The sequence below is a fragment of the Carcharodon carcharias genome, chromosome 20, assembly GCF_017639515.1.
Source record: "Carcharodon carcharias isolate sCarCar2 chromosome 20, sCarCar2.pri, whole genome shotgun sequence".
Classification (NCBI taxonomy): Eukaryota; Metazoa; Chordata; class Chondrichthyes; order Lamniformes; family Lamnidae; genus Carcharodon; species Carcharodon carcharias.
In genome coordinates, this window is record NC_054486.1 from 41,019,337 (window position 1) to 41,046,991 (window position 27,655).

The 27,655-nt window shown below is 41.9% G+C and overlaps 1 protein-coding gene across 6 annotated transcripts in view; it reads right to left on the reverse strand.

The window, feature by feature from the left end:
• The window catches only part of heatr5a (HEAT repeat containing 5a), a 181,100-nt gene that overhangs the window by 25,351 nt on the left and 128,094 nt on the right, over positions 1-27,655 (reverse strand). For all 6 annotated transcript variants that reach the window (XM_041214493.1, XM_041214495.1, XM_041214496.1 and 3 more), the window contains 4 exons: positions 25,209-25,457; positions 21,707-21,834; positions 19,048-19,195; positions 12,692-12,961 (listed from right to left, as the gene is read on the reverse strand). In XM_041214493.1, the coding sequence (XP_041070427.1) occupies positions 12,692-12,961; positions 19,048-19,195; positions 21,707-21,834; positions 25,209-25,457 (795 nt within the window). The remainder of the gene's footprint in view (positions 1-12,691; positions 12,962-19,047; positions 19,196-21,706; positions 21,835-25,208; positions 25,458-27,655) is intronic.

Genomic DNA, 27,655 nt, shown 5'->3' on the forward strand with positions numbered 1-27,655 from the left:
TATGTAAATATTATGGTTTATGAGGCCTTACATGGGAGTAGAAATTATTCCTGTTAGAATGTTTGTAGTGCCTTTGGTAAATATAGTCACCATTTTTCCCCTCAAGAGCTGTAAACATTTGGGGCCAAAGATAACTGTCAATGTTAGCAATTTAGAATTAAATTAAAAGAAAAATTAAATCTCTTGCATTAATTGGTGGACCAACCACATTTGGCGAGAAATCAAGTGTGACGTCACAGGGAAACACGTAAGTCATTGGTTGGTGAGCATTTTTTTCATTTATCCTACAATTTCTAAGTGACTGTAAGGTTTCATGAGAAGTAGCAAGGTTTACTAGCAGTAGTAAAGTTTATTAATCAAGACATGATAGGTGACAAGCGCCTGTAGGATGTGGGAGCTCCTGGGTGCCAGTGTGATCCAGGGCAAACAAGTCTGTAGTAGGGGTCTGCAGCTTGAGCAGCTTTGTCTCAAAGTCATTGAGCTGGAGTTGAGCTGCAGACACTGCAATGCCTCAGGAAGGGGGAAAGTTACTTTGTTCTAAGAGGCAGTCACAGCCCTTAGGTTAGGAACTTTAGAGTTGTCAAGGGTCAGGGATAGGAGGGTGCGATTGCGGCTAAGGCACATATGGAGACCGGAATGTAGTGATGGAGGAGCTTCAGCCCCTTTGTCCAACAAGTACGAGGTGCTTGCTACCTGTATGGATGAGGAAAAGGACTGCAAGGTGGAAGAGTGGACTGAACATGGCACCATGGTGAAGTGCAAAGAGGAATGTGGCTGTGAAAGGAGACACTATAGTCAAGGGGATAGATACTGTTTATTGATCTCACCCAGTCCACAAAACTGATCACAAAATGATGCAGATGTCAGTTCCAGGAGATTTATGAAACAGACTTCACCATCCTTAAGAATAGAAGATACAACATAGTGGAGATATACTGATTATAGTGAAATGCAATCAAAGTTGGAGCTATGGTTATTAGGTAGGCAATAGGTGGATACAATGTGAAATGTAAACCTTCTAACTGGATCATAAAATGGTTAGAGCATAGAAGGAAGATATTTGGCCTGTGTCCGTTGTTACAATGCCCTTAACAATAAATTCAAATTCCCAGCGATTAACTTAATAAGGATCTGTACAATAAGATTTCAAGTTTTAAGGCTTTTACTGGAACACACAACAAAAGCAACATTGACTAAACAGTATTTCAATAGGCAACTTATACTCTAAGCTACAGGAAAGATCTCCCATTTAACATTTAAAACAACCAAATATCTCCTTCCCTGGCTCCATTTTATTCTGTCCCTTTACAAGACACTGTTCTCCCAAAACCAGTCCAAAGTGATCCTTATCTCCTGAGGGCCCTTTATTTTCCTTTCTCAGCCAGATAACTTCTAATCCCTGAACTAGCTTTCACAGTGAGGGGCAAAATTGAAGATTCTTCTTTTTAGTTAAAGCTGTGTGAATCTTCCGGTCTTTCCTAAATTCTCAATCTGAGTGTGAGCTCCCACTGACATTATTGAGTGGCGAATCATCTCTCTGTTCTCTCTCTCTCAGGTCCTTGCAGAATCACTCTCTGTAAGGTTCAATGATATTTTAAGAAAACACCCAGGAAGCCTATCTTATAATGGCTTCCTTTATAGTCTCCCTCTCTCAAAGCCCTTTTCCATGGCAAAGGAATAGGCCTTGTATCAAGATAGAAATGCTAATTAGCTGTCCTTTAAACTTTCAACTTCATTCTGTCTTGAAGCTAGGCAGTTTGAAGTATAACCATTTACAAAATCTGACATTCCTAACACCTTTCAGGGATTTGGAGACTAACAGTCCATCCACTATCAGCACAGATGTTTGGTCACTGTTTATAAGCATGAACACCTTGCACTTTCTTCACAGTAAAACAACCTGGGCACCCCCCTCCTTTAATCTTTAACACCCCAGGGCAAACGGAGTGCACCTGACTGAGTGAAGGCTTGGAGTTTGGTGAGAGGGGCGTTTTAAGTGCTAATTTTGTTCTTAAATTTTCCTCTTAAAATCTAATCTAGTCTGTAATTAGCAGTCACTGGAAAGTATTTCTCACTCTCAGTTGTAGGAGCTGAGTAATTAATTAGCTAACTGGTTGAATCTGGTTACTGTAGCCCCAGTTCAGTTCACTATAAATTCAGGATTGGGTAGGGGAGATGGGGCCCACTGGAATCGCCCTGTATATGCCCCCCTCACTGCCCTGCATGTACTGCTTCATCCGCCTCCTTGGAGAAGCGCATCTCAGGCCTTGTGAAAACTTGGTGGCTGTTTGACCTTGGGAGGCATCGCACGGTGATTCTCTGGAGCTCTGAAGGCTCCTTTGTTGTTGTTTCTTTTATTTAGTTGTGTTTCCGACTATTAAACTTGTGTGACTGTGAAAATAAATAAATAAATAAATAAATTCAGGGTTCTTTAGTGCAGCCTTGGCAAATGGAGTGTAGCCGACTAACTGAATGAAGACTTGGGGCAGAATTTTGCCCTTGATGGGCGGGCAGGCAGCTGATCACCGCTGCTGAAATGGGCCCCGCTGCCATTTTAAGTGGGCGGGCCACCCGATGGGAAGCGCTATGCGCTGCCTGTGCAGGAGGGGAGGGATTCCTCAACTGTCAAGAGTGCACTCTTTCGCGCATGCGCACAAAAAAGTGCACCTCTCCTTGAGACTAAGTGCTGCCTCAGGGAGAGCACTGACAGTGTTTGAAACTTTAAAAATAGAAAAATAAAAAAATTAACATGTCCCCCTCATGTGACAATATCACACAAGATGGGATATGTTAATAAATATCACAAAAACTTTATTAAACTTTTTAAAAACAGACATGAAATCTCATCCCGGTGGATGAGGTTTCATGTTTTTTCAGAAGCCCGCTGGGGCTCCTGGCCTGCCTGCCAGCCTTAAGGTTGGACGAGCAGGGCCTTTAATTGGTTTAACTACCCTGTCAATGGCCTTAATTGGTCATTGACAGGTCGGCAGGCGGACAGCTGATTGCACTGTCTGCCAGCCTTCCTGAATATTTAAATGGGATGGGATGATGTCATTCCACGTTGGCAAGTGGGCCCCGCCCCCAGCTCGCCGATGGAAAAATTCTGCCCTGGGAGTTTGGTGAGAGGGGCAGTTCGGTCAACGGGGAGGAGGAGTTGTTCATTTTCCCTTTATATCTTTCTCACCCCATAGAAATTGGTTGTTGCTCTATTACAGCTAGCTGCCTGGTGAGTATCTGGCAAGTGGGTAGATTCTATTCTACCCCTAAGATTTAAAATAGTACACAATTTTGTGGTAAATTTAATAAAATATATAAGAAAGCAACATAAATAAGTGATTAATATAATTAAGTAATTATTTAAAATACATCAAGGATGGCAGGACATGTCAAGGCTGCTGGATGTGGGAGCTCCTGGATAACACTGTGATCCAGGGTAAACACATCTGCAGTGAGTGTTTACGGCTTGAGGAACTTCGGCTCAGAGTAAGAGCTGGAGGCTGAGCTGCACACTCTGCAACACATCAGGGAGGGGGAAAGTTACCTGGATGCTTTACACCAGGAGGCAGTCACACCACGTAGGATAGGGTCTTCTGATTTGGTCAGCGGCCAGGGACAGGAAGGTGTGGCTGCGAGTGAGGCAGGTAAGGGGACCCAGACAGCAGGAGTGCAGGAGCGTGAGCCTCCTGCAATTGTCCAACAGGTTTTAGGTTCTCTCAGCTTGTTTGGATGAGAGTGGGAGTTGCAGGGTGAATGAGGAAACTGACCATGGCACCATGGTACATGAAGCCATTCAAGTGGGGTAAGCAAAAAGGAATGTAGTGGTAGTAGGGGACAGAAAAGTGAGGGGGATTGACACTGTTCTCTGTAACAAAGAGCGAGAGTCCAGACGGCTTTGTTGTCTGCTTGGTGCCAGGGTTTCGGGACATCTGTTCAGGGCTGGAGAGGAACTTGCAGTGGGAGGGGGAGGATCCAGTTGTTGTGGTCCATGTAGGCACCAACAACAAAGTCAGGATGAGGAAGGAGGCTCTGCATAATCAGTATGACGAGCTAGGCACCAAATTAAGAAACAGAACCTCAAAGGTAACAATTTTTGGATTAATCCCTGAGCCACATGCAAATTGACATAGGACAAATAAAATAAAAGAAATGAACGCGTGGGTCAAAGACTGGCATGGGAGAAGTGGTTCTAGTTTGTGGGGCACTGGCACTAGTATTGGGCAAAGTGGGACCTGTATCGTTGGGACGATCTACACCTGAACCATGCTGGGGCTGGTGTCCTAAACTGATTGTTTGGGTTTTAAACTGAATAGTGGGGGCAAGGGATCAAATTTGGGAAGATGTGGTAAACCAAAGAGTAGAGACTAGGCAAGAGAGATAGGTATTAATGTGGGAAGTGATAGACTGTGACAGGAAGGAACTGAGAGTACAAATCTAAGAGTAAATCAGCAGATAAGGCTAGGCGCTACAAAAATAACAAAAGCAAAACTGTATCTCTGTATCTAAACGCACGTAGCATTCGAAACAAAACAGATCAACTGATAGTGCAAATAGAAATAAATAACTACGACCTGATAGCCATTACTGAGACATGGCTGCAGGATTACTTAGATTTGGACCTGAATATTGAAGGGTATGAGACATTTGGGAAGCACAGGAGTTAGGAAAAGGTGGAGGGGTGGCTCTGTTAATTAATGATGGTATCAGCATATTAGAGAGGGATGACCGAAGTTTAGGAAACCAGGATGCAGAAGCAGTTTGGGTTGAGATGAGGAATGATGAAGGCAAGAAGTCACTTGTGGGAATGGTGTACACGTCCCCTAATTGTAACTCTTTCGAGTACAAACACATTTACATCTGTTTCAGATGAAGTTACATTGTTTCATATTTTGCCATTGTGAGATTTGAACTCTTGATAATCTTTTAAATGAAAACCAAATCAACAAAATTGGGATAAATCAGGCACAGCCCCTAATTCAGGTCAGCTGTAAAACCAAGGACAAAGTTTAAAGGAACCTTACAAACTTTAAATCAAAATGTGCTTAAAGGGGTCAACAAAACACCCCAGTCCCCACGGTGCCCACCGAGCACGGAAGGCCTCGAGAGTGTCAGCAGACACCGCGTGCTCCCTCTCCAGGGACATCCGGCAGTGAACGTAGCCGCGGAAGAGGGACAAACAATCGGGCGGGACTCCCCCGTCGATCGCCCGCTGCCTGGACCTGTTAATGGCCAACTTGGCCAGGCCCAGGAGCAGGTTCACGAGGAGGTCCTCCTCCTTCCCGACCCCCTTCCGCACCGGGTGCCCATAGATCAGGAGCGTGGGGCTGAAGTGCAAACAAAACATCAATAAAAGGTCTTTCAAGTAACTAAAAAGGGAGTGCAGCCTACAACACCCTATGTATACATGGTCCACGGACTCCACAAGACCGCAAAAAGGGCACGTGTCCTGAGAGTCCGTGAACCTATGCATCCTCTTATTATAGGGGACTGCTGCATGCAACACCCTCCAACCCAGGTCCCCGATAGAAAGGGGGAGGACACCTCCGTAGAGGGCCTCCCATCGGGGGCCTCCGCCGCCGGACGGCAACAAGGCACACCAGGGCGTGTCTGGGCGACGGACAAGGGCGAGAAAATGGAAGGTGTGCAGCAGCAGTCCGTACAAAAAGCCCCTCTTTGCCGTGCCAAAAGGCACGGAGGGCATGTCCCCGAGGCGGCTCATATTGCGGGGCACCAGCACCCGAGGGAGGGTTCGGGGCTTGGGGCCAATGTGGAATTCCTTCCGAACAGGAGAACGTTCAGACGGAAGACCACCGCGCACCTGGGCCACCTCAAGACCCAAAATAACGTCGGGTCCGAGCACGACCGTTCTCAGGTCTTGGATGGCATCGGCTGTGACCTGGAGACTCACAGACACGCGTCGCGCCAACTCCTGTGGGAGCATCCAGCCCAGTCCTCCGCCACCCAGCACGTCCCCGATCCTGGTCTCCCCTGCGGCCACAGCCCTCCTCTCCGCCAACCACTGAAAAGGACGGAGGGGCGGATTCCTGAGCAGCGGCTCTCTGACGATAGCCGCTACTCCTGACGGGGGAGAGCTGCGTCGCGAGGCGACCACTTTCCAGACTTTGATCAGGTCCTGGTAAAAGACGGGCAACGCCTGCAAGGAGCCACCGAGGCCCAGCTGTTCTATAAACAGGAGCTGCACGTCATAATTCAGGCCGTGCACCTGACGGAAGAAATACGTCATCAGGGCACACCATCTAGGAGGAGGCTCGACGTAGAGGTATCGCTGCAGGGTCTGAAGGCGGGAAGTCGCCACCTGTGTACGTAGGCACACTAGCGCCTGACCACCCTCCCTAAGCGAGAGACTCAGAACTTCAGCAGCGACCCAGTGCAATCTTTTGTCCCAGAAGTCGACTAAAAATTTCTGGATTCTTGTGACAAAGTCCGGGGGAGGGGTCAGAGTGACCAGTTGGTACCACAACATGGCGGCGATCAGCTGGTTTATGACCAGAACTCAACCCCGGTAAGATAGCACTCGGAGCAGTCCTGTCCAGCGCTGCAGGCGAGCGGTGACTTTCGTCTCCAGTTCCAGCCAGGATTCCTCATAGATGTAACTCTTTTGAGTACAAACCTGTTTCCATCTATTTCAGATGAAGTTACATTGTTTCATAGTTTGCCATTGTGAGATTTGAACTCTTGATCTTGGGGTTACAAGCATAACCACTTGGCTATTTAGGCCAAGCGTCCCCTAATTGTAACTACACAGTAGGACAGCGTATAGAAGAGATAATGGGAGCTTGCCAGAAAGGTACAGCAATAATCATGGGAGATTTTAATCTACCTATAGACTGGAAAAATCAGATGGGCAAAGGTAGCGTAGATGAGGAGTTCATAGAATGTTTTTGGGTTAGTTTCTTAGAACAGCGCATTTTGGAGCCATCCAGAGAGCAGATTATACTGGGCAAATGTAGCATAGATGAGGAGTTCATCGAATGTCTTCGGGGTAATTTCTTAAAACAGCGTGTTCTGGAGCCAGCCAGAGAGGCAGGTTATACTGGACCTGGTATTGTGCAACAAGATAGAATTAATTGATGGCCTGCTAGCGAAGGCACATTTTGAGAGAAACGAGTGCATCTAAGACTAGTATTTTAAACTTAAATAAAGGCAATTATGAGGGCATGAAAGCAGAATGAAAAGGAAATGAGGTTAAGGGATATGTCAATAGAAGTTCAGTGGCAGACATTTAAAGGGATATTTCAGAATACACAAAATATATACATTCCAATGAGAAGGAAAAATTCCAAGGGAAGAGCCCACCACCCGTGGTTAACTTAAAAAAGTTAAAGATAGTATCAAACTTAAAGAAAAAGCATTTAATTACATGAAGACAGGTGGCAGGTCAGAAGATTGGAAAGAATATAAAGAACAACAAAGAATGACAAAAAAGACTAATAAAGAGGGAAACATTAGAGTATGAGAGAAAGCTAGCTAGTAACATAAAGACGGATAGTAAGAGTTTGTATTGATATTTAAATAAGAAAAGAGTTAAAGTGAGCGTTGGTCCCATAGAAAGCTTGTCTGGGGAATTGATAATGGAAAGTAGGGAGACAGAGGATGAATTAAACAGGTATTTTGCTTCGGTCTTCACTATAGAGGACACATCCCGGAAATAGGTGTAAATCAGGAAATGAAAGGGAGGGAGGAACTCGGGAAAATTACAATCATCAGGAAAGTGGTACTGTGCAAATAGTTGGGGCTGCGGGCTGACAAATTTCCAGGTCCGGATGGACTTCATCCTAAGGTCTTGAAAGAAGAGGCAAGATAGTTGATGCATTGGTTTTAATTTTCTAAAACTCCCAAGGTTCGGGGAAGGTTCCATTAGATTGGAAATAGCAAATGCAACTCCTTTATTCAAAAGGGGAAGAAGACAGAGAGCAGGGAACTGTAGGCCAGTTAGCCTAACATTTGTCATAGGGAAAATGTTAGAAGCTATTATTAAGGATGTAATAGCAGGGCACTTAGAAAAATTCAAGGCAATCAGGCAGAGTCAGCATGGTTTTGTAAAAGGGAAATCATGTTTGGCCAATTTATTGGAGTTCTTTGAAGGAGTCACATGTGCTGTGGATAAAGGGAGGTACTGTACTTAGACTTTCAAAAGGCATTTAATAAAGTGCCGCATCAAAGGTTATTGCAGAAAATAAAAGCTCATGGTGTAGATGGTAACATATTGGCTAACGTAGAAGATTGGCTAGCTAACAGGAAGAAGAGAATTGGCATAAATGGGTCTTTTCTTGGTTAGCAGGATGTGACAAGTGGTGTGCCACAGGGATCAGTGCTGGCGCTTAACTTTTTACAATTATATAAATGACTTGGATGAAGGGACCGAAGGAATGGTTGTTCAATTTGCTGACAACACAAAGATAGGTAGGAAAGTAAATTGTGAAGAGGGCGTAAAGAGGCTACAAAGTGACACAGTTAAATGACTGGGCAAAGATCTGGAAAATGGAGTACAATGTGGGCAAACATGAAATCATTCATTTTGGCAGGAAGAATAAAAAAGAAACTTATCTAAATAGTGAGAGATTGCAGAGCTCTGAGATTCCGAGGGATCTGGGTGTCCTAGTGCATGAATCTCGAAATGTTACTATGCAGGTACAGCATGTAATTAGGAAGTCTAATGGAATGTTATCATTTATTGTGAGGGGAACTGGTTACAAAAATAGGGAGGTTATGCTTCAGTTGTACAGGGCATTGGTGAGACCACATCTAGATTATTGTGCACAGTACTGGTCTCCTTATTTAAAGAAAGATGTAAATGAGTTAGAAGCAGTTCAAAGAAGGTTTACTGGACGAATATCAGGAATGGGTGGGATGTCCTATAAGGGATGGCTGGACAAGTTAAGCCTGTATCCACTGGAATTTAGAAGAGTAAGAGGCAACTTAATTGAAACCTTTAAGATCCTAAGGGGTCTTGATAGAGCAGATGTGGAGAGGACGTTTCCACTTGTGGGAGAATCTGGAACTAGGGATCACTGTTTAAAGATAAGGGATTGCTTATTTAAGACAGAGATGAGGAGAATTTTTTTTTCTCTCAGAGGGTTGTGAGTCATTGGAACTCTTCCTCAAAAGGCAGTGGAAACAGTCTTTCAATATTTTTAAGACAGAGTTAGATAGATTCTTGATTCACGGGAAAGGGGGCCGGTGAAAGGTTATCGGGGGTAGGCAGGAATGTGGAATTGAGGCTGCATTCAGATCTGCCATGATCTTATTGAATGACAGAGCAGGCTCTCCTGCTCCTAATTCGTATGTTCGTAAGCATCTCACAGGCTGTCAGGAGAATTCAGAACAAGTCACATGACCCCCTCTATTCCTCCACTTGACACGAAATTTAAGACGCAGTTCCAAAACATAACAATCTTATAAAATCACGCATTTGTAACACCATGCCAGCCCTTTGAAAGAGCAACCCACTCCCTTTAGTTCCATAAATTTTCTCTCTTAAGTGCTTAATCAATTTTGATTTGAAAACCCTCACTGAATCTGCCTCCACCACATTCTTAGGTAATGCATTCCAGATCCTAACCACTCATTGTACACAAGTGTTTTTCCTCATGTTGCCTTTGGTTCTTCTGCCATTCACCCAAAATCGGTGTCCTCTGGTTCTCACCTTTCACCAAAGGGAACATTTTTTTCCCAGACCAATGAGTTTGAACACTTCTATCAAATCTTCGCTAAGAGGAACATCCCCAGTTTCTCCAATCAAACACTTAACTGAATTACCTCATCCCCAGAACCATTCTCATAAATCTTTTCTGTCCCCTCTCTAAAGGCTGCAACCCCTTCCTAAACTGTGGTGCCCAGAATTGGATACAATACTCCAGCTTAAGCTTAAGTATTGCTTTATCAAAGTTCTTCATAACTTCCTTGCTTTTGTACCCTGTATAAAGTTCAGGATCCCATATGCCTTTTCAACCACTTGCTCAACCTGCCCTGCCACCTTCATGAATGCTGGTAATTTTTAGTTACCTCTGCGAAGGAAATAAGTGTTAGCAGGATATTAAGCAACATCACAGCTGAGCCTGATTTTCTTGTACAATTTCCAGCAGGAGTCAGCTGATAATGAAAAGTGCAAATCTTGGTTGATTTTATTCATCAACATGAGGCTAACTGCGGAACTCCACCTTATCCCCAGTGGCTTTTAGCCAACTGCAATCAAATATGGGACCTCCTGGTCTATAGAAAAAAACTTTTTAAAGCACCAGTAGACTCATTTTCTGAACCCTCAAAGCCTCTCCACCTACAAGGTTCCAGAACAAAAACAGAATTACCTGGAAAAACTCAGCAGGTCTGGCAGCATCGGCGGAGAAGAAAAGAGTTGACGTTTCGAGTCCTCATGACCCTTCAACAGAACTAGGCGAATCCCAGGAAGGGGTGAAATATAACCTGATTTAAGGTGGTGGTGGTGGTGGTGGTGGTGGTGGGGGGGGCGGTTTAGAGAAGTGGAGGGGGTGGTGTGGTTGTAGGCAAAAGCAGTGATAGATCATCATCAAAAGATGTCACAGACAAAAGAACAAAAGAACACATAGGTGTCGAAGTTTGTGATATTATCTAAACGAATGTGCTAATTAAGAATGGATGGTAGGGCACTCAAGGTATAGCTCTAGTGGGGGTGGGAGGAGCATAAAAGATTTAAAAATATTTTAAAATAATGGAAATAGGTGGGAAAAAGAAAAATCTATATAATTTATGGAAAAAAACAAAAGGAAGGGGGAAGAAACAGAAACGGGGTGGGGATGGAGGGGGGGGGTCAAGACATAAAGTTGTTGAATTCAATATTCAGACCAGAAGGCTGTAAAGTGCCTAGTTGGAAGATGAGGTGTTGTTCCTCCAGTTTGCGTTGGGCTTCACTGGAACAATGCAGCAAGCCAAGGACAGACATGTGGGCAAGAGAGCAGGGTGGGGTGTTAAAATGGCAAGCGACAGGGAGGTTTGGGTCATTCTTGCGGACAGACCGCAGGTGTTCTGCAAAGCGGTCGCCCAGTTTATGTTTGGTCTCTCCAATGTAGAGGAGACCGCATTGGGAGCAACGAATGCAGTAGACTAAGTTGGGGGAAATGCAAGTGAAATGTTGCTTCACTTGAAAGGAGTGTTTGGGCCCTTGGACGGTGAGGAGAGTGGAAGTGAAGGGGCAGGTGTTACATCTTTTGCGTGGGCATGGGGTAGTGCCATAGGTGGGGGTTGGGGAGTAGGGGGTGATGGAGGAGTGGACCAGGGTGTCCCGGAGGGAACAATCCCTACGGAATGCCGACAGTGGGGTTGAAGGGAAGATGTGTTTGGTAGTGGCATCATGCTGGAATTATTGAGTATTGAGTGTGTTGGAATACTCACCACTTGCTTAGAAAAGTAATGCTCAAAAAACTTTACATCATTCAGGACAAAGCCTGCTTGATTGGTACCCCTGCCATAGGACACAATTCTACCCTTCTACCACTGGCTCACTGCGGCTGCAGCATGTATCATCTACTGGCTGATATACAGCATTTCACTAAAGCATTCACGCATAGCCCCTCTCAGACCTACCACAGAGGGATAAGAGAACAAACATCATGGAATATTATTACCACATAACCAACAATTCTGAATTGGTCATAGATTCACCATTCCTTAAATATTATGGAGTCAAAATCCAGGAATTCCCTATCTAGCACAATTGTGAAACTCGTGCTTTTAATGTAAAACATTTTTTATCGCTGTTTTACTGTGATATGTTAAGGCTCCTTACAATCTTTTTTCTCTACGAGGGCCAGAAAGGTCCAGAAGACGTTGAGAACATTTCACTCAGGATACAGGTACAGGGGATTCACAGCAAATTGCTTCCCATTCAAGTCCAACAGCTCAATGTATTGGATATACTTTCAATAAATTGTTTAATTCCTCTCCACAACAAGATGTCAAGTTATTAATGCAGATAAAACATTCAGCTTAAGTCTTCACTTGAGTAAGGCCATTTTAAGTTAGCAAATTTGCCCAAAATATTTTTAAATTTCATTTCAAAATGCTTTAATTTCCACTACAATTTTGTCAGAAACCGCAGGTCAGAAATCTTTTTGAATAATTTTCATCCAAAGAAGTTCAGAGTGAAAAACAATAGCGTCTCAGCAATTGCTACTCAATAGTTATTTCCCTCATGTGAACAACACAATGGCAATTGATCCTTTTTTGTATTCCTTTGATAGGTTCATGTGCATTATTATTTTCAATTTAATTAAAGAACAGGTTTCATCAGAAACAATTTTTCTCGACCTAAATCTTATTCACTCTCAGGAATTTCCACCAGTCTGCAACATTAGCAAGTCAAAAGCAAAATACAGGGGGAATGCCGGAAATGTGAAACAAAAATCAAAAAATGCTGAAAATATTCAGCAGAGTCCTGATGAAAGGCCGCAAACCTGAAATATTAACTCTGTTTCTTTCTCCACAGACGCTGTCAGACATGCTGAGTATTTCAAATTAATTAGCAAAGTCAAAGTGGGCTTTGCTAATGGTGCAAATGCAAATTAGAAAAAATTTCTTAAGGCTCCAATATAGACCGTAATACAACATATGGGTATTTAAAAATCAACAGCTTGAAAACAAAAGTACCAAAATCAAACAGACAAATATAAATTAGTTTTGCAACATGTGCACAACTTACCTGTAGGAGAGCACACTGAAGTGAGTTCAGAGAGAATTCCCAGGGCAGCTGCTACTAATTTAATTCCATCCTCGGACAACAGCTGAGGCTTTCCTTGGCTAATAGGAGCACCCACAAGCTTAGGGTTTAATTGTGGAAGTTGACGAACAAGGATAGAGAGACACAACTCCAATGTTGCAAAGACAAGGGATTTTCCTGGTACCAGTCCACCTGTGTCATTACCCTCTCCAAATTCTGGCAGTGTCTCTTTTTCAGCAGCACCATCATCAACTAAACACAAGGAGTAATCAGACATAAAATTAAATATGAAAAGAATGTCATTGTAACTCTGACATAAAACCAGAAAAAGCTCCCAATAGCTCGATGGATAAATGATCTGTATCATTCACAGAATTGTTACAGCACAGGAGGAGGCCATTCGTGTCTGCACCAGCTCTCCAAATGATAAAGGCATCTAGTGCCATTTCCCCGCCTACTCCCACAACCCAGAAATTCCAGGCTCAATCCACAATCTGCGCCAATCCATTAGCTGAACATGGTAAGGATGACCAGGGACACTAATAGTACTTATGTCTGCAAGCTGAGAATTGGGAAGGTGGCTGGTGTGTGGGGGAGGAGATGGGAGATGAAGCTAAAATTTGCTAGCACTTCCATTTCTGAGCTGAACCAGTAATCAAGCTTGAAAGTGTATATTTGTATATTGCAAGTAGCTAACAGCAGGACTAAGGTAACCCACTCCTCTCTTCCCCCTGACATGCCCAAGATCCCAGATCATGAATGAAAAACAAATGTTGTCTGAGCTTGACTCACTATATTTTGAAAAGAGACGAAATTTGGTTGGTGATGGACAATAGCAGAGAACTGAAATTCTAACTTTTGAAGCATAGTGTTAATAAGAGTTTCATATTTTGGCCAATTCAGAACTCTCTATGCTTTTAAGCATATATTGAAATTAAAATGAGAGAATAATCATTTAGGATGCATTAGTGAGTGATTTCGCTCCTGCCATCACTAATCTAGTAATCTTCCAGAAGTATCTTTAAAATATTAATAGAAAAAAGGTAATTATAAGGAGGTAGGTGTCTAACAGATTGCTATGAACTAGTGTGTGGATGAGGAGAGCAGAGTTAGCATGCCTTCCACTTTTGTATGCTAGTTTCCTCCTCATTTTTAGTCCACATTGCTGGCTAGCAGCAATGTTTAAAAGGCAGCCAAATGTTTAAGTCTCTTGCTGTTGGTACACAGCCTCTCCATTGGCAAGTCCTCAGATATGCCCCCTAATGGCGACACACCGAAACTAGGTCCCTTGTAGTCCCAGGCTAAACCTTCAGAGGAACTCTGAGGAGGTTTGGCCCCCAGGCATGCACTGTGCAGACCCACTGGCATTTGGACATGCCCTGGCACTCACTCATGAACCAAACTTCCAGCTATGAGTGAACAGATCCATTGCAATGTGGATACCTCAGAATAGTTGAAGGCTAAAGGAGTAAACCCTGACAAAAAAAAATCTGGAGTGGAGCTGTATACCCAAAGAACTTCCTGTATGGTGAATTGGCCACTGGATTACAACCTCCTGGGTGCCCAGAACTCTGCTGCAATTCGCCTGCAAGCGAGGTATGAAGATGGTGGACAATGACACTGACAACTGGGAGACAATTGCTGATGGCTGTGACCTCTGGAGGCTGACTGTTTGGAGAGTCATTGGAAGAGGTGAATAGTTCACAAAGCTCAGGTGGCTGAGAAGAGGGCCCAGAGAAAACAGAGGCCAGCAATTCATGCACCTTCTTGGTTGACTGTCTTCCTATGCAGCAAATATAGCAGAGACTGCCATGCCAGAGTGGGGCTTCTCAGCCACATCAGGCGATGTTTAATAGAGTTCACCACCATGCTGTAAACTATCATCTTACAATTTAGAACACTGCCATAATAATACATGGAGGTAGCATTCAAGATCGATTGGGACTGATGTGGCAATGCATTTGTCTGTGGAAATTAACTATACAAAATAGCACTTAACACAGAAATATTGCTGGATCTCAGCTGAGAAGCCTCAATTGAGAGGTCTATTAAGTTGCAATTTTTATACATGATCACAGAAAAGTGAGTACCATTTTCTATGATTTGTTAGTCCTGTCCCAATTACTAAGTACAGATTGAGTACCCTTTATCTGAAACCCTTGAGGCTGATTGCATTTCGGATTTCGGTTTTCGAAACCGCATATAAACCTAGGCCTACTTATATTTCAATGGCTGAAGCCTAGGCTAGCAAGAGTCTAAAGTGAATAAAATGGCTAGAAAAGTAAGATGTACCACTGAATAATAAATACAGGGTACCTGTAATAGGTTCCTACCCATTTGCGATTCTGCTTGTAGGAGAGGATTTGCAAGGTAAACAGTGCAAACAAAAATCGCAAGGTAAACAGTGCAATTAGTCTTCCCGTGCTAAAGGTCAGGTCATGTCAGTTTAAGTCAAAGACTTTCCATGCTAAAGGTCAGGTGCAGTCAGCAAGGTCTGTTTTCAGCCCGGGTCGCAGACTTCCTGTGCTAAAGATTGAAGTTGTTCAAAAAAAGTTGCGGTTTTTGGATGTGTTCGATTTTTGGATTTACGGATAAACGATACTCAATCTATATTTTCCAAATTCAAAAAATGGGAGAAAAGTCCCTACACCTTTGTAACAGATCACTGGAAAATTTCCCGCTTCTTGGATGGCATGTGAATACTTAAAAATTGGTAAAGAATTTATTTTAGGTTATGGAAAATGGTGCTTGAATTGAGACCTTTTGCACAATAGTACTGAGAGCATCATAAGAACATGCGAATTAGGAGCAGGAGTCAGCCACTCAGCTCCTCAGGCCTGCTCCGTCATTCAATAAGATGATGGCTGATCTGACTAACTTCAACTCGAAGCTCCTACCTACCCACGATAACCATCCACCCCCTTGCTTATCAAGAATCTATCTACCTCTACCTTAAAAATATTCAAAGACTCTGTTTCCACCACCTTTTCAGGAAGAGTGTTCCAAAGACTCATGACCCTCTGAGTGAAAAGATTTCACCCCATCTTTGTTTTAAATGGGCAACCCCTTATTTTTAAACAGTGACTCCTAGTTGTAGATTCTTCCACAAGAGGAAACATCCTCTCCATTTCCACCCTGACAAGACCCCTCAGGATCTTATATGTTTCAACCCAATCGCCTCATACTCTTCTAAACTCCAGCGGATACAAGCCTAGTCTGTCCAATCATTCCTAGTCTGACAACCCACCCATTCCAGGTATTAGTCTGGTCAACCTTCTTTGAACCGCTTCCAACGCATTTACATCTTTCCTTAAATAAGGTGACCAATGACCAACAGTACTCCAAATGTAGAAACAGGTGGCCCTGCACAACTGAAGCATAACCTCTCTACTTTTGCATTCAATTGCCATCGTAATGAATGATAAAATTTTATTAGACTTCCTAATTACTTGCTGTATTTGCCTACTAGCCTTTTGTGATTCATACAGTGGGACACCAGAATCCCTCTGCACCTTGGAATTCTGCAATCACTCACCATTTAGATAATATTTATTCTTCCTGCCAAAAAGGACAATTTTATATTTTCTCACATTATACTTCAATTGCCAGATCTTTGCCCACTCACTTAACCTATCAATATCCCTTTGTAACCTTCTAATGTCCTCTTCACAGCTTACTTTCCTACTGATCTTTGTGTCATCAGCAAATTTAGCAACCATCCCTTCAATCCCTTCACCCAAGTCATTTATATAAATTGTAAACAGTTGAGATCCCTGCACTGATCCCTGTGGCACACCACTTGTTACATCTTGCCAACCTGAAAAAGACCCATTTATGCCAACTCTCTGCTTCTTGTTATTTAGCCAATCTTCTATCCATGCCAATATGTTACCCCCTATACCATGAGCTTTTATTTTCCGTAATAACTTCTGATGTTTCACTTTATCAAATGCCTTCTGGAAATCTAAGTATAGTACATCCATCAGCTCCTTTTTTATCCACAGTACATTTACTTCCTCAAAGAACTCCAATAAGTTGGTAAAACATGATTTCCTTTTTACAAAACTATGTTGACTCTGCCTGATGACCTGGAGCTTATCCAAGTGCCCTGCTATAACTTCTTTAGTAATAGCTTCTAACATTTTCCCTACAACAGATGTTAAGTTAACTAGCCTGTGGGTTCTCACTTCTGTCTCCCTCCCTTTTTGAATAACAGAGTTACATTTGCTATCTTCCAGTCTAACGGGACCTTACCCGAATTGAGGGAGTTTTGGAAATTAAAACCAATGCATCAACTATCTCACGAGACACTTCTTTTAAGATCCTAGGATGAAGTCCATTAGGACCCAGCTCTTGTCAGCCCGCAGCTCCAACAATTTGCTCTGGTGACTGTAATTTTCCTGACTTCCTTCCCCACTTCCATTTCCTGGTTTATCCCTGCTTCCAAGATGTTACTTATATCCTCTATAATGAAAACTGATGCAAAATAACTGCTCAATTCATCTGCAATCTCATTAGTTTTCCATGATCAATTCTCCAGACTCACTTTCTTTAGGACAAACACTCACTCTGTTAACTCTTTTCTTTTTTAAATATTTATAAAAACTCTTACTATCTGTTTTTATATTTCTGGCTAGCATTCTCTCACGCTCTAATTTTTCCCTCCTTATTAGTCTTTTAGTTACTCTTTGTTGTTCCTTATATTCTGTCCAATCTTCTGACATGCCAGCAGTCTTTGCATAATTATATGCTATTTCTTTAAGTCTGATACTATCTTTAACCTTCCTAGTTAACCACGGACGATGTGTCCGTCCCTTGAACTTTTTCTTACTTGCTGGAATCTATCTACTCTGTGCAACCTGAAATATCCCCTTAAATATTAGCCACTGCATCTCTATTGCCCTATCCCTTAATCTAACTTGCCAATTCACTTTAGCCGGCTCAGCTTTCACGCCCTCATAATTGCCCTTATTTAATGTTGTTTCCACCAACTTTTACCTCTCTTGATGTGTAGCAACATTTTGTTTCCCTTCATCTTCTTAAATGCCCATCTTCTTAAATGTCCAGCTAAATTTAATATTTAACGTGGGAAACAATGGACACAAATGTGCAGTTCAACTTTTATTGCACACACCATTAGTAAACTAATGCATTGCTACACTGACCAGTTTTGGTGCAAAGGATTTGATCAACTTATAGACTTTACATTTTTGATAAAGTCCCACAAAACAGGTTAGTGTACAAAATTAAAGCACATAGATTTGGGCATAATATATTGGCATAGATTGAGAATTGGTTAGCAGACAGGAAACAGTAGGAATAAAGGGTCTTTTTCAGAGTGGCAGGTGGTGACTAGTGGGGTGCCGCAGGGATCAGTGCTTGGGCCCCAGCTGTTCACAATCTATATCAATGATTCGGATGAGGGAACCAAATGTAATATTTCCAAGTTTGCTGACAACAAAAAACTTGGTGGGAATGTGAGTGGTGAAGAGGATGTTAAGAAGCTTCAAGGTGATTTTGAAAGGTTGAGTGAGTGGGCAAATACATGACAGATGCAGTATAAAGTGGATAAGTGTGAAGTTATCCACTTTGGTAGGAAAAACAGAATGGCAGATTATTATTTAAATTGTGATTGATTGTGAAATGCAGTTGTTCAAAGGGACCTGGACGTCCTTGTACACCAATCACTGAAAGCAAGCATGCAGGTGCAGCAAGCAGTTAAGCCGGAAATTGGCATGGTGGCCTTCACGGCAAGAGGACTTGAGTACAGGAGCAAGGATGCCTTGCTGCAGCTGTACAGGACCTTGGTGAGACCACACCTGGAGTATTGTGTGCAGTTTTGGTCTCCTTACCCAAGCAAGTATATTGACTTGCCTTGGAGGTTCACCAGACTGATTCCTGGGATGACAGGACTGTCGAATGAGGAGAGATTGGGTTGACTAGGCCTGTATTCACTGGAATTTAGAAGAATTAGAGATCTTTTTGAAACGTATAAAATTCTGACTGGGCTGGACAGACTGCATGCAGGGATGATGTTTTCTCTGGCTACCGGGGGGGAGGTTCTAGAACAAGGGGTCACAGTCCCAGGGTACAGGGTAGGCCATTTAGGACTAAGATGAGAAGAAGGCTGTGGAGGCCAAGTCACTGAATATATCTAAGGAGGAAATAGATAGAATTCTAGACTCTAAAGGTGTCAAGGGGCATGGGGAGAGGAGTATGGCGTTGAGATAGAGGATCAGCCATGATCATATTGAATGGCAGAACAGGCTTGAAGGGCCAAAAATAGCCTGCTCCTATTTTCTATGTTTACCAATTAGATGCATTCTATGAATGCCCACCTTCTGCACTTCTCCGTTTTTCTTTTACATGTTCCTGGGCTGCACGTATAATCTGTTCGACAACTTCAATTACAGCCAGTTGGATGGATGGAGACTCGCGTGTCAGTATCAATCGATGCAGCACATTCAGCAATTCCACTCCAAGCTCCTGTAATGAGAAAAAAACAGGGAATTCATATTGATGTCAGTTAAAGAAATAGCAAAGTGGACAATAAAAAATACACACTATCCTCCAACTTTTCTCATTGTGCTGAAAGGCCAACATGAATCAAATGCAATCCCAATAAGATAAAGGACAGCTTGCATAGGCAATCAAACTATAAACCTACTCACATGTAATAAAAGAAAATCTTATACTTCAGAATACATAGTAAATGCAACAAGACCCCAGGGTATTTAATTGAATCAGGACTTATTTTCTCTAGATAACTGGATAAATTGAAATATTACCATGGAATGTCAATAAATCCATTTTCATTTCAAAAGAACCCGATAACTTTCCTCCTTGAGAGGACAAATCATAGAAGTCTCTGTACTTAACTGATGTTACAATATTTTTTAGGTTGGTTGCATAATAGACAATTGCTTCTTGATTTTAAATTAATTGCCCAAATCAATATTTTACATTTTCTCCCCTTAAGCCTCCTTTCTTAGAGGCAATGACACAAACTAGATTGTCTTTTCACATGAACCAGAATCTCTTTGCTGTCTTTCTGGAAGAGTGATTCAAGTGCAAGTCTAAACCATGAGTTTTGATAGCTATGCAATGAGGTTGGAAATGGTATGAAGGAAGGGGTGGGGTGGAGAGAAAACAAGAGAGGAAAGGGTCACAGTTGATCCCAAACCAGTTGTCAGCAGATGTACTTCAAGAGGAAATCATTGGAAAAGCCATGTTGCAATGTAACTGCATTCCTAAGCGTGCAACCCTATAGTCAACAGCACTCTCTTGGTTTAGATCAGTTAGCTAAGCACTAATCAATATATTGAACTCAGGACCTTTGTAGTCTGTATGACCCAGTAACACATCAGATGGACCCATAGAGACTTTTTTTGTGGAGGTGAATTTAGACCAGTCAAAATACTAAACACAGAAACCACTCTTTTTCCCTGCATACTAAATCAGTATGTACCACAGTAAAAAAACAAGTTTGGAAAATAGTTGAATCTACTCTGGGTCAAGAGAATGAAGCATCAAGGCGAACCTTAATTTAACTACGGAGGGGAATATCAACTCGATAAGTTTTAGAACGTGCAAAGTTAATCATGTATAAAATTCTACTTTTGTATCCCAAATGTGACTGTAGGAGTCGAAGGAAAAACGGTAAAATAACGTTAAGATTACCAAATACAGTAAAAGAATGCAATAAATTTCCCTAACGGCACTGTAGGTAACTGCACCACATGGAGTGCTACTTAACCAATCAGCTTTGAGAGGTCTCAGATCTAAGTTAGTCAATCTGCACTTGTGAGAGCATTACAGTTGACCTCAATCTCCAAAGTAGACAACTCCTTCATGGTTCCCATTCTTGACCACAATCCAGTTATCTACGCTTTAAGTGGACATGTGGATAATGGCAAGAAAAGGGTTGGTTCAGCTATGATAGCCCCATGAATAAACATTCATTGGTAATTCTCATGCATGAAGACTATCACTGGAGCAAGATGGCAGTGGCACAGAGTAGAGAAAGGATTAAAATTTTATACAACAGAACATCATGTCTTAATTCGATGTGTCAGTTTTAACTTTTAGCTCAACCAGTAAACCAGATTTCTTTGCTTTATAACAGGTCTATTGTAAAGGAGGAATAGCAAATAAAGAGAAGGGTAACTAAATATGGTTTAAATGTGTCAAATTGTTATTGCATACATATGTGGAGAAAGAATGCAACCAATATAATTTCAAAAGCAGTAAGAAACAAAGCACTTATGAAATTTGATTAAAGCAGTGATAGCTGAAGTGAGTCACTTAGGACGAAAGCATGCAGAATTACTATCTCAAAACTTTGGGTCACTGCACAGAGTTTGGGGAGAGAAAGCCATTTTAAAATTTGTTTAGACAGGCCATTGAAACAACAGGTAACTCACAAGCAAGTTTTCAGATTAACCTCATTCATGGTGATATTTAGGATAACATACTGTTGGTCACTGCAATGTTTATTATTCATTAAAAGTTAAAAGCATTGCATAAACTACTCCTTTCTCCACTTTCCTTTCCCACCCAAAGATCTCCCAAATATGGTTGTAACAGCTCCCCAGTACATTGCCAAAACTTCCATTTGTGAACTTGGAGAATGCAGGTTGGTGGACTGTTTGCACCATTATAATGGAGTTGAAACCTATTCTTCTAAGAACTTCATTCTTCTGTATTTTCAACAGGAATAAATGAATAGCAATTGGGAGCTGAAAGTAATCATCTGTCTTTCTAGCTAAGGCCAATTCTAGAAATGCCAAATCAAAGTTAATCAGTTTACCATTCAGGAATTGAATTTTGGAATTCCTCAAACTCTATGGCTCACTGTCACTGAAGGGATGTGAAAGCATGTTAATTTATTTAAGCCAAACTGAAAATGGTGAACAGACTCAATAAAGTAACAGGTTAATTCTATTTTTAAAAAAAGGTAACATGGAAGTAAACCAAGACTTTATAGAATTTATTTACCTGATTGCTTCCTATTTTACAACGTGGCCAAACAACATCCAGCAGTGACTGCAGAGCATGTAAACAGGCTACGATGCTTTCCATTGGTGCATCTGGTCGTGGCGAACACAGAAACTCCACGCTGATTCCTGTAATTAAAGCAGTAAAACAGAACATAATATTTTTCTCAACTCCTTAACCTAACCTAGCTGGTTTCACCAGTCTGGTTGCGGAAACCAATTTGCTCATTTAAAAACAAATCAGTTGCTTTTAAAAAAAAGAAAGAGAACAAAATATGCATTGAGTTCAGTTTTGTTACAAAATATACTTGACATGCAAGATTGCTGCTCAAATGCACCTTTCTTAGCTGAATTACCACATAATTCTAAATGTTATAAAAGGAACAACTGCACTCTTACTGCTTGTCCATTTCTCCTGCTCTTTCTATTTCCTGGCCAGAAGCAATATGGAATAATTTTGTGCAGCTTTCCTCAAATTCATTCATAAAATGGGACAAAGGACTATGAGCTGAACATTTATTTTACATCAGTGAGTGATACACATCTATAATAGTATGGGTATCGCCACCTCTTATCAATTTTGTTCCTCTCCTCCCTTCTGCTGGCCATCTGTGACACAAAAACTGTCCATCATTTGATAAATTTACTGAATTCCCAGGGGAGCAAAATGTGCCTTTAAAACTAGCTTAGGAACACATCAAGGCTCAGCAGGCTTTAGCAGTGGGAAATTGAGCTGTACAAACCAGGAAGATCTGAGTTTTCAATTAAGTTAATTGGCCTCAGGAGACACTACATTGGGCTTTCACACCATTTGCTTAGAGTAAAAATCAGCCATGGTTCCCACTCCTGATTTCTAGTGGTATCTGCTAGATGTGTGCATCATGCAAGGATAGTGTCAACACTGCACTCCTTACCACCCACTCATAATTAAGTAACCTACTGAAACTCATTGTGAAAAGCTCAAAGATGAATAATGGCTACTTGGATGAGGTACCAGAGTGTGCCCATTGATCCTAACCCATCAAGTTATATCAAATCTGCACCAGAAAAAAAGGCCATTTGGCTCAACTGAATCTGATGAATATGACTGAACATAGACAATAAAACACAATTTTTTTTGTAGGGTTTAGTAACTGAAATTTTGGAGAAAAGCAATTGTTTTTAAAACAACCACTGCATTTTTTTCTTTATATATAAAATGACAGGACAAAGAGTTAAAGTTGCTGACAATTGTCCTTTCTAATATCCATCCCTTTGTCATGATATATCTACAGCTGCTCATTTATTCAACTCCTTCTTGCTTCAACTTTCGTCCCCAAGGGATATTCACCCAGCCCTTCTGTTCCCTCTAGTTAAGACCACACAGTTACTTTCCCACATTAGAGGTGCGCAAACTTGAACAGACTTTGTGCACAACTAGTTGACTGATCCATGGACAGTTCTAACTTAACCACAAGTCCAACAAGGCCTCAATCTGTTCAGCCAAAACAGCCCACTAAATCTTACGCCCTTTAAACTGCTCCTTTTGCTCTCACCTCATAAGACAAGTGTGAGGAGTTATGGATTTCTTTGTCACCAAAATACCAATCATCACTCAACTGCTTCTCATTCCTTTTTTCTCCTATACTAACACCTTTATCCAGTCTTCTCCCACAGAAGTTCTGGATCCAAGTCTCTCTCCCATCTTTTCTCCAAAAAAGATCTTTCCAGAACATTTACCTTCTGCTCCCACAACCCCATTCCCAATAAACTCTTGGCCACATTCCTTTCTGGCCTTCCGTCCTTTGGCCTGTATCCTGCCCAGCCACAAATCCCACCATACATTTTTAAAAATTCATTCAAGGGATTTGGGCATCACTGGCAAAGCCAGCATTTATTTGCCCTCAAGGTGATGGTAAGTTGCCTCATGAACTGCTGCAGAACATGTGGTGAAAATACACTGACAGTGCTGCTAAGTAGGGAGATCCCAGATTTTGATCAAGTGACAGGGAAGGAACGGCACGATATATTCCAGGATAATAACTTGGAAGAGAACTTGCAGGTGTTTGTGTTTCCATGCGCTTATTGCCCTTGTACTTCTAGGTGGTACAGGTCTGAGTTTGGGAGGTGGTATTGAAGAACCTTGGCAAGCTGCTGCTGTACGTCTTGTGGATGGTATACAATGCAAACACATGGTGCCTTAAGGTGCTGGATAGGGTGCCAATCAAGAAGGCTGCTTTGTCCTGGATGGTGTCAAGCTTCTTGAGTTTTGCTGCAGCTGCAAACATCCAGGCAGATGGAAAGTATTCCATCACACTCCTAACTTGTGCCCTGTAAATGGTGGACAGACTTTAGGGAGCCAAGAGGCAAGTTGCTTGTTACACAATTCCCAGCCTCTGACCTGCTCTTGTAGCCTCAGTATTTATTGGCTGGTCCAGTTCAGTTAGTTGATGATGGAGGAATTAACAATGATAAGACCATTGAGTGTCAAAGGAAGATGGTTAGATCTCTTCGTGGAGAAGGTTATTGTTTGGCACTTGTATGATGCGAATTTTACTTGCCATTTTAGAGTCCAAGCCTGAATACTGTCCAGGTCTTACTGCATGGGGGCACAGGCTACTAATTTATCTTAAGAACTGAATACTCTGCAATCATCAGAAAGTTTGACTGATCCATATTGGTTCCTGATTCCCAAAGTCACAGTTTTAAAATTCATGTCCGTTTTCATATCTCTTGTGGCCTCCCTCTCTCTAACTTCCTCCAATACACCTCAGACTCCCCATTTTCTGATAATGGCTTTTGTACATCCCTAACTTTGTCTCACCATTATTCCGCTACTTAGAATTCTTTCTCCCAGCCTGTGCTCCTTCATTTCCCTCTAATCTTTACAACCTTCCTTAAAACCCATCTCAGACTAGGCTTTTTGTACGAACATAGGAATTAGGAGCAGGAATAGGTCATTCGTCCCCTTGAGCCTGCTCTGCCATTCAATAAGATCACAGCTGATCGGATTGTGACTGCATCAGTCCTCTCAATTTCTATTTCTTTGGCTTAGCATCTATTTTCCTTACACCTGCACGAAACACAATGGGATGCTTTCCTAAGTTACACGTGTAATATAAATACAGGCTCTTATTGTTAATACTGCAAATACACCCAAATGTCTAAATCCAGCCATCAAGCTCCGGATATCTGCTGTTTCTCACACTTTTGCATTGTGAAATTTGAGAGAAAAATCCACAACAATCAAGTGTAAAGGAAGTTCATATCAGGTTGCTTTGTTTGTTTCAGTTTAGTTAACTATTTTAAATAACGAATATAATAATATTTACTTCATAAAATATTTTTCTAACAAGGAAAACTTTGCAAATAGATCTGCAATACAAATCTCTGTCCAGATTTACAGTACCTACAGGTCTCTTTCTAAATATAATGTGCATGCATACTTATGAAACATACTCTTTAATTACATTTACAGAGAAAAATATTCTATAACTAACTTACTAGCTAACTAAATAACTAACCTAGAATGAGATGAAATCTATCAGCGTTGACATCCTCTGGTGACTTAGCTACATTTGCCAAAGTGGATTCATGGCCCAGCATTGTTGGGGTTACAGGTCTGGACAGACGAGAAGAGCCTTCATCCGGGTCAATTACTATGAAACCTGTACTGTTCAGCCACAATGCTGTGGCATGAAGAATAGGAGCCCAAGAGTTACTATAATGTGGCCTTGCACCCTCTATGGTCTCCGATGTATAGAATGCACCACCTAGCCAAAGAAGATGAAACACATTATGCATTAGCATTTTAGGACAAGTTTAACGAGGTTGAAGCCTCCAGGATGACTGGTCTGAGAAAGAGCATAATAAAAACTAAACTTCATTAGATAAATTCCAATTTATTTATCTGCCAACATTTCATATTGGGAACAAAACTAGTGGTCTTAAAAAAAGGAATCTTAGCTTCTGTGATGGCTCAGTGGATGAATTCAATGCAAGGTACAGCATTCAGACCTTCAAACCAAAATCCCAGTTGAAGTTCTATGTCAGGGTGGAGAACTTAGTCATCCCGGGAAGGTTTGTTAAGACATTGTTTCATTGCCATTAGCTCAAACAAACACTCAATGTCAAAAAGGAAAAAAATGAAGCATTATTTCTACAAGTAAATCGAATCAAAGCGACTTCAAACTGACTTGTATGTTAAAGTCAGCCACTTTCAGATAAATCAATCATGCAACAAAGCAGAATCATTAATATTAATATGACTGAGGAACTTAATATCGCCGACTTTATTTAGAACATATTAAATGCTGCAGCCATACTTTCCCCTCCTGTTTTAAGACTTTTCTGCCCTCTCCCTGTTAGCTGCTTCTCGCTAACTTACAATTCTACAAATATTGAATTGACCTCCATACCTGATCCAAATGGCTATTTATTCATGTCAGCCTTGTCCAAGGAGGTGAAGCAGGCTTCAATCTGTCTTTACCAGACCGTTACACGCCTGCACGGGTTTACTTCCTTGCAAAGGTGTTAAAAGCCTCTTTTAGAACCACCATTCATGTGAATTCATCTAAAAATCCAGCCAATTTTTTTTATTCATTCAAGGAATGTGGGCTTCGCTGGCTAGGCCAGCATTTACTACCCATCCCTAATTGCCCTTGAGAAGGTGGTGGTGAGCTGCCTTCTTGAATCACCGCAGTCCATATGGTGTGGGTACACCCACAGTGCCGTTAGGGAGGGAGTTCCAGGATTTTGACCCAGCGACAGTGAAGGAACGGTGATATATTTCCAAATCAGGATGGTGAGCGACTTGGAGGGGAACTACCAGGTAGCGGTGTTCCCATGTGTCCTTGTACTTCTAGGTGATAGCGGTCACAGGTGTGGAAGGTGCTCTCTAAGGAGCCTTGGTGAGATCTTGCAGTATATCTTGTAGATGGGAAACACTGCTGCCACTCTTCGTTGGTGGTCGAGGAAGTGAAAATTTGTGGATGGGGTGCCAATCAAGTGGGCTGCCTTGTCCTAGATAGGGTCAAGCTTCTTCAGTGTCATTGGAGCTGAGCATTCCACCACACTGCTGACTTGTGCTTTGTATCTAGTGGACAGGCTTTGGGGAGTCAGGAGTTGAGTTACTCGCTGCAGGATTCCTAGCCTTTGGCCTGCTTTTGTAGCCACAGTATTTATATGGCTGGTCAGTTTCTGGTCAATGATAATCCTCAGGACGTTGATAGTGAGGGAGTCAGCAATGGTAGTGGCATTGAACGTCAAGGGGCGATAGATTCTCTCTTGTTGGAGATGGTCATTGCCTGGCACTTGTGTGGTGCGAATGTTACATGTCACTTGTCAGCACAAGCCTGGATGTTGTCCAAGCCATGCCGCATTTGAACATGGGCTGCTTCAGTGTCCGAGGAGTCGAAAATGGTGCTTATATTGTGCAATCATCAGCGAAAGTCCCCACTTCTGACCTTAGGAAGGAGGGAAGGCCATTGATGGAGCAGCTGAAGACGCATTGGGCCTAGGACATGGTATAGGGTAAAAACTAAATATAAACTGTTTATTATGGTTTTAAGCAGAATTATTATTATAAATTTCTACAATCCTCTAATCACTATCCAGTAGTATTACAAGCTAGTTGCTAAATAACAGGATTTGGCAATTTAAAAAAAAGTCCAACTTAAACCAATTTTCCATCCTTGTTTCACCAGAAGGTGCTCTTAGCAATCCTTTGGAACATCAGTCATGTGGCTACTTTTCAGGCATGTGGTGACAATGTCAGCATGCTATTTAACTGACAAGGCATGCTAAATAAGCCCTGATCCCGTTCTCACTAGAAAACTTCTTATTTCCAGCAGAAATTACTGAGAAGAAATAAGGAGGAAGAGGAAAGACTAATGACCCAAAGCAATGTCACATAACACAGTGTCCTATAACGTTGTCTCAGTTGAGATCAACTAACAGCAGAAAGTGAAAA